The sequence below is a fragment of the Bison bison genome, unplaced genomic scaffold, assembly GCF_000754665.1.
Source record: "Bison bison bison isolate TAMUID 2011002044 unplaced genomic scaffold, Bison_UMD1.0 scf7180017864180, whole genome shotgun sequence".
In the NCBI taxonomy this organism is placed as follows: domain Eukaryota; kingdom Metazoa; phylum Chordata; class Mammalia; order Artiodactyla; family Bovidae; genus Bison; species Bison bison.
Genome location: NW_011494752.1, coordinates 4782851 through 4790165, shown reverse-complemented (window position 1 = coordinate 4790165; position 7315 = coordinate 4782851). Strand labels below are relative to the sequence as shown.

The 7315-nt window shown below is 54.4% G+C and overlaps 1 protein-coding gene across 2 annotated transcripts in view; it reads right to left on the bottom strand.

The window, feature by feature from the left end:
* Nucleotides 1–1340: 1340 nt before the first annotated feature.
* Nucleotides 1341–7315, bottom strand: part of CDK5RAP3 (CDK5 regulatory subunit associated protein 3) — an 11158-nt gene continuing 5183 nt past the window's right edge. For both annotated transcript variants that reach the window (XM_010842720.1, XM_010842719.1), the window contains exons 6-14: nucleotides 6739–6917; nucleotides 6382–6518; nucleotides 6059–6203; nucleotides 5555–5665; nucleotides 4956–5034; nucleotides 4286–4374; nucleotides 2306–2511; nucleotides 1764–1935; nucleotides 1341–1672 (exon numbers count right to left, since the gene is read on the bottom strand). In XM_010842720.1, coding sequence (XP_010841022.1) covers nucleotides 1607–1672; nucleotides 1764–1935; nucleotides 2306–2511; nucleotides 4286–4374; nucleotides 4956–5034; nucleotides 5555–5665; nucleotides 6059–6203; nucleotides 6382–6518; nucleotides 6739–6917 — 1184 coding nt within the window. In that variant the 3' untranslated portion in view covers nucleotides 1341–1606. The remainder of the gene's footprint in view (nucleotides 1673–1763; nucleotides 1936–2305; nucleotides 2512–4285; nucleotides 4375–4955; nucleotides 5035–5554; nucleotides 5666–6058; nucleotides 6204–6381; nucleotides 6519–6738; nucleotides 6918–7315) is intronic.

Sequence of the window (7315 nt, the reverse complement as noted above, 5' to 3'; positions counted from 1 at the left end):
CAAACAGCACCTCCAACATCCCCTATTGGCCCCGTGCAGGGTGGAGAAGGCCAGTGAGGTGCTCCCGAGGGCAGGAGCAAGAGCTTAGCAGGCCTGAACCTAGCCTGCCGTGGTCACATGCCCACAGGGTTCTCCCCAAAGCCCAGTGCCTGTGAGCAAAGAGCCTGTGTAACAGCTGGTGACTGGATGAGGGACATTAGTGGGCAAGGGTAGCATGCCTCAGTGAGCTGATGGCCGCCGCAAGGGCTAGGTCAGAAGGCCAGGGGAGCCGGCAGCCAGCAGGTGGGGCAGGAGGTAGCCGACATTCTCTCAGAGAGAAAAGACCCCAGAGCCGCAGGCCGCTCCCCAGCCGAGGCTTCACAGTGCCTGAGGGTGGGACACGCCGCTCAGGCCCCAAAGCCCTTCTATTCCAAGGACAGTTGTACCTGGACATTCCACACCAATGTCTTTCCTTTTTCAATTCCTAGACTTCCAATCCCCCCAAAAGGAGGTGAACAGGCAAAGATTGGGGGGAAGCGATGGGCTGACATTAATTGATAGGAGCGGCTTCGAGCAGTTCATGCGGCCTTATCTCTCTCTCCTCTGGATAGCGTGTGTCCGCCGGAGTCCGCGGGGTCGGTGATTAATAGGGGCCATCACTCACTGTCCAGGACGGCTGAAAGGCAGCAGGGAGGGGGCGGCCCTCCCCAGAACTGAGATAACAAGCAGCAGGAATAATGAGTGGTGTCACTCCACTTTTCATTTTGATGGAAAGTCATTACGGGAGTCAACGCCAGCGACAAAGAGCCATGAATCAACTGCTCTGCTATGAAATTAAAATCGAATTGCTGGCCACCCCCAACCCCTACCTTCCTGGGAAATGGGGATGGGTAGGTGGCCGGGGAGAGGGGTGCTGGCCTAGTGTGGGCTGTACCCAATCACAGAGCAGGCAGTTATGGGTGGGAAGTGGGCAGGCAGCTAGCAAAGGTGACAGCTCCTGTCTCCACCTTGTTGACCAGACCCTTCCTTCCCAAACCGCATTTTCCCTCTGCCTGGAGGTAAGCTGTGATTAAAAGGAAAATACAGCTTTGCTGGCTCCAACGAGGCTGCCACTTGACTGCTCCCCTTGGGCTTCTGGCCTGAGTGGGGCAGTCTGGGCCTGGCCGTGGAGAGAAAGGGCCCCGGCTGACTCAGCTACCCCAGAGCCCCTTGCTGAATTGTTTGTAGATATTAATCTGTGAGGCCTCCCTGCCACCAGAGGCAAAGAGGAAAAAGTCCCCAACCTGGTACCTCACAGGATCAAGAACCCCATGCAAATGGGTACACAGCCTCAACCCCAGGCCCAGAGACGGGCACTGTCAGTAGGGAAACAAGAATCTCTCTTTTATTAAAGTCCAACTACATTAACAAGGAGGAGCAGAAGCTGTGACTTGAGGCTGAGGGGCCACAGGACCATCAAGACAGCCTCCTGCAGAGAGTACAGAGTGCTGAGATCACCATCCGGGTGACAGTTCCATCATGGGGCCTTCCATCCTCCAGTCGGCTTAGTCTCTCACCAGGAAGGGCCCCGCGCTGTCCCTCCTCCATCCTGAACGCTGAGAAGATGGGCAGGAACAACGGTAGTAGGTCACAGAGAGGTTCCCATCAGGTTCACGGGGCGCCCATTGTACCTCTTGGAAATGTCAGCTTCAATCTGAAAGACAGTGATACCGGGTGGGCAGGAGGCAGAAGGCAAAGGGGCCTCGCTCTGCGGAAATTGGGCAGGTTCGCCTCTCTGCTCTCACCAGCTTCTGCAGCTCCTTTGTCTTCTCCAGCAGCAGATCCAGCTTGGGCTCCAGAACCGCCTGCTCCTGGAGGGCTTCCTGTTGCTTCTGCACCATCAGTTCTTTCTTCAAAGCCAGCAGCTGGGACTGCTTCAGCTTCTGCTGGAGGAGCTCAGTCACTCGGTCCACATACCTGGGCAGGGCATTCACATAAGTGTTCGGTGTCTCTGGGCAGCCTGGGTGTCCCCATCCAACTGCTAGAACAGGGGAGGCTCAGTCTCTGTTGGCCGCTCAGCCTTCACATCCATCAGTCCTTCCTTGTATGGAATGCCACTCCCACTTCCCCATCCTACCCAGGACGCAGATTCTGCCCGCATATTTCAAGCCACCCCATCTTGCCCCAAAGAGAACCCCCAACCCCAGTTGGGGTGGTGCAGTTATGGGAGGCAGGGATGAGGTCCAAGGGGTCACAGAGAGGAGGAAACAAGGAGGCAGGGCCGCCCAAGATGGCAGCGCCCTGCAACATGCCCTGGAATAGCCCAACATCAAGGGGAAAGCCAGACCTTGGTGAGGCCAGGATCATAAACAGGTGCTGCATTCGAAGACTGGTGAGCCGGCCAATCAGATCCTGCAGTGCCGACACCATGGCGACCATCTTTGCCTTGGTCTGGCCCTGCAGGATGGCTGGAGCCAGCTGGAACTGGCTCACAGACAGGATGTCTGCCTCCTCACTCATCTCCACTGCTCTCTGGGACAAGAAGATTTCGAGCTGAGGACAAAAGAGGATTTGGTTCAAACTGAGAAAAGAACTCGGAAGCTAGGCCCTCAGCCTGCTCAAAATAAAGAATAAGGTAAGGGTTGGATTCTGGAGGAGGCACAGTAGGGGACTGCCTGGTGTGGTATAGTCCATGGTGTCGTATAGAACTGGACACGACTTAGCAAATGAACAGTGGCTCAGACTGTAAAGAGTCTGCCTGCAATGCAGGAGACCCACGTTCAATCCCTAGGCAGGAAGATCACCTGGAGAAGGGAATGGCAACCCATTCCAGTATTCTCGCCTCGAGAATTCCATGGACAGAGGAGCCTGGTGGGCTACAGTCCATGGGGTCACAAAGAGTCAGACACGACTGAGCGACTAACGCACCTAGTGACTGAACAGCAGAGGAGCAGTTATTTCCTCTGAGCATTTCTATTGCTAGAAACTCACCAACTGTAAGGCGGGAGTTTGGGGCAGCCTCCACCATCACCTTTCAGCCCCTCATTGCTGCCTCAGGCCTTACCTAACCCAGGACCACCCGCTCCTCCTCCCAGGCTATGGATCAGATAACTATGAAGCAGAGATTCAAGGGGTTCTCTCTGCTGAATGAAGGTATTTTCATGGGAAAAATGAGATTCAGGGAACAGGAATCCATGTTTGAGAAGCCCTAGATTAAGAAAAGGCGGCAGAATCTGAGAACCAGTCACGTATCTTGTCACTTTTATCCACCCATGGAAACCTGAACTAGACTGGTGAGGACAAGACCTTCCATGAGGCCCTCCCCTGCCAGCAGGCCTGAGTGGACAGACTCAGAAATTAACAAAGGCAGGCCCCAGCTTCCCAGTACCACAAAGAAGGTCCAAGAACACCAGCTTCTTACTGTAGGCTGCCAGACACCTCAGCCACAGGGATGACGAGACACAAACTGCTCCAAAGCCCCAGCAGCTCCCAGTTCCCTTCCGCTCTCTGAGCTCTTCTACTCCCCCAGCTCCCCTGCTCGGCCTCCTTGTTCATCACGAATGCAGGACACTTCTGCCTCCAAGCTTCTGTGTGGCTCCCCCTGCCTGGAAGGCTCTTCTGCCAGACGTGGGGTGGCTCTCTCTGCAGGTTTTGACTTACTGCTCACCTTTGCAACAAGGCCTTCTTGACCACTATCATAAAAACAGGCCTTCCCGCAGCCCCATCTCCCTTTCCAGCTCTCCTTCTCCATGGCACTGTGTTAACACCTAACGTGCTGCGTATTTCTCTTGCGTGCCTTGTTTCCTGCCTGTGTTCCCCACTAGACCACAAGCTCCACGAGGTCAAGGATTCTGCCTTGTTTTCTGCTCCGTCTCCTCAGACAGTGCCAGGGATTTAGGAAGGATGATAAACATGATAAACACTGTTGAGTGAAGATGTGCTCAGTCGCTTCCGTTGTGTCCAACTCTGCGACCCTGTGGGCTGCAGCCAGGCTCCTCTGTCCATGGGATTCTCCGGGCAAGAATACTGGAGTGGGTTGTCATGCCCTCCTCCAAGGGATCTTCCTGACTCAGGGATCAAACCCGTGTCTCCTGCGGCTCCTGCATGGCAGGCGGGTTCTTTATCACTGAACCACCGGGGAAGTCCATTGAATGGAATGAATGGGAAGCATCCTAATGCTCCAGAGTGAATGGGAGTGCCCCTGCTCTGGAACACTGAAAGCGCTCTGCATCCTTCACAGAAACAGGAGGGTCAGGTCAGGTGTCTAGAGCAATACCACCTACGCCGGTGCCGGGCCTCCCCGCACATCATCCAGAGACAGAAGTACCTCCATAAGCTCATCAATGAACTGATTCCGGGTCTCAGGGTATTCAAGAAGTGTCAGAGCATCCGGGCCCCTGGCAACACCTTCGGGAGCTGCCAGGAAGAGAGAGAAGTGATAAAGTGGCTAAAGACTAGAGAAGACCATTGGTTTGAGAAGTCCTGGTGCATTAATACGGACACAGACACTACACTAAAGCCACTTCCTGTTCCAACCCAAGAAGGAAGGGTCACCCTTTCCCATTTGTCGCAGCCCTAATCAGGCACCAAGAGCCAACTGCAGTCTGTGAGGAGGACCACAGAGCTGAGTTCCAAAGAACCAAGCGCGCCTTCCCTTTGGTGGGCATCAAGTCTCATCCTGCACTGCCCTCTAGTGGCTCAGATCACGGTCACAGCCTCTGGGGCCAGGTCAGGCTTCAGAGGCTGTTAGCCCTCTCGGAACATCCCAGGCAAAGGCTGACCCACATTCGATATCCAAAGCATTGAGAGTTTCTAGGCTTCATTTTAAGAACTCTTCTCTATCCACTACACTCACATCATCAACAAGATTTTGAAAAAAAAAAAACAAAAAAAACAGGTAACTGTATGAGAAGCGCAGTCTTGGCAGCGTACTTTTTCTTTGCTTCTAGAGACACAGGGGTACCCTCTGCCAGGGTTTCAGGGAGCGACGCACTCACCCTGGGTTCCGGCTTCCAGCACAGTGATCTGCAGAGCAGTGGCATCGTCTCCCCAGTCTATCTCATCACCCCCAGCTTCCTGAGTGGAGAGCAAAGAACCCCTGCAGTGTTGGGAGAACTTTCCCCAGCAAAGGGAGCCAGGATAAACTAAAGCCCTCAATAAGCCCAATGATGGCACATTTCAACTGTATGAAGAACCTGCAGCCCTGATGGAGGTGGCAAAGATGGCAGTGGGGCTCATGCATATAGGTACCACCTGCCTATACCCCACACCTGCCCCAAACACCAAGAGAAAGAGGTCAAAACTCTGACATGTCACTTTGGAAACTGCCTCCTCCCAAACTATATGTGGTCCAAGAGCTGTGAACTTCAAGTGATGTCTTTGAAGAGAAAGAGAGAAAACTTTTTTTTCCCTTTGGCCACACTGAAAGGCACCCAGGATCTCAGTTCCCTGACCAGGGATTGAACCCTTGCCCCTTGCAGTGGAAGCGTGGAGTCTTAACCACTGGACCACTAGAAAATTCCCAACATGTTTCTTATCACCAAAACAGCAGTCACAGAAAGTCCTCAAGAGAGATGGACTGAGAGAGCATCCCAACCTTTGAATCCGATTCCAGGGAGATGCCCCAGTCAATTCCAGCAGTCTGGGCAGAGATGCCAGAGTCAGCCCCTTCAGAAGCCACCTCCACCCCAAAGTCACCCCAGTCAATCTAGAAGGGAAAAAAAGTGTTAGCTCAAAGAAGATGGGTGAGAAAAAGGGGCCTGCCAAGTTCTTCTAGGTCTCAGTAGGGAGCACCAGCACACTGTTCAAACATAATGGCCTCCAAGCTTCCCAAAGGAGAGTCTGTCTTCAGAGAGCTCAGGGGACTGAAGGGTTCCCAGTTCAAAGCTGACCAGCCTCCTGGGCCTCTTCAGCACTCGTCTACCCTGTGGTCTCAAGAAAGCCAGAAAAACGAAGGAGTAGGGCCTTCTGGGCCCTTCCACCTACAGTCTCTCTCACAGGAACACCCCTTTCTTCCCTCTGGACTCTGAGTTCAAAGGGGACGGGGGAGGATTGACCCGTGTACGAGGGGAAGAAGCGGCTCTCACTCGGCCTGTCTTACCGCGTCTTCTTCCACCTGCTCAGGGGGCTCCTCGAGGTGTGGCCTCTCCACTGCTGAGGGCTCCGTGCCCGTCCTCCACTCGTACACCGTGCAGTTCCCCCGCGTCTGCACAAACCGCAGCATCGGCAGCACCTGCTCTGTGGGGCTGCAATGGAGCGTGCCGCTGACCCTCCTGCTGCCCCTTGTGAGGCCAGGCCCACCGCTGGGCCTGGCACTCAAGTGTCACGTGGGGAGAGCACAAGTGGAGAAGAGAGCACAGCCGGGGAAGCAGCTCGATGGTCCCCGCCCCTCCTCCACAGGGGAGAAGCCAGGGCCCTCAATACCTTTCACACACAAACCCCACACAGGCCTGGTACAGGTCAATGGCTTCGCCCAGGGTCTGGGCCGCCGCCCCGATCTCGGCCAGCTGACTTGGTAGGTCCTTCACCAGGGCCAGCAGTTCTCTTCGGACATTGTCCCCCTAGAGAGGATCCACGAGGTGGGCTTAGACAGAAGTGGTGGGTAGTGGAGTCCAGCGTATTAAAGACAATGCCTGAAGATTAAAGATGGGCAAGAAACTGGCCCAAGAAGGGCCCAACCAGCAGAAAAGGAAAGCCCCCACAGAAGCAAAGGCACTGGGCCCAGGAAGACAGACAGAGGCCCCAGGCATGAGTCCCCCGCAGGAAACCTGGGCTGCTCACCGTGATGCCGTACTGCTTGCACGAGTGGTAGAACTGCTCCTTCATCTCGGCAGCCCCCGCCTGGCCCTCTTCCTCCTTGCGGCTGTATTCTTGCTGCAGCTGCTGGCACTTGGTGATCTGCTTCTTCAGGGAGGGGATCTCATAGTTGACGTTCCGAACCAGGAGGCTGGAGAGTTCCACTGAGAAAGATGGGCCCAGGAAATTCACTCCAGACCCCCACACCTAAGGCAGGCACGCCCCAAGGACATGCGCAATACCCTGGCCTGGTGGCAACGGGGGTTGACCTCCCAGCTCCTCCCCTTCCTGGCTGTGGAACCTAAGACAGTCATTTAACCTCTCCAATCCAGTCCTCAACTATAAAACAGGGGTAGTAATATTTATCATGAGAATTAAGAGAATTCATATAAAATACAAGTATAATTCCTTGATTTAGTAAGTATTAATATTTGGTCAATATTAGTCCAGTAGGCTGCAGTCCATGGGGTCGCTAAGAGTCGTGTCACTTTCCCTTTTCCCTTTCATGCATTGAAGAAGGAAATGGCAACCCACTCCAGTGTTCTTGCCTGGAGAATCCCAG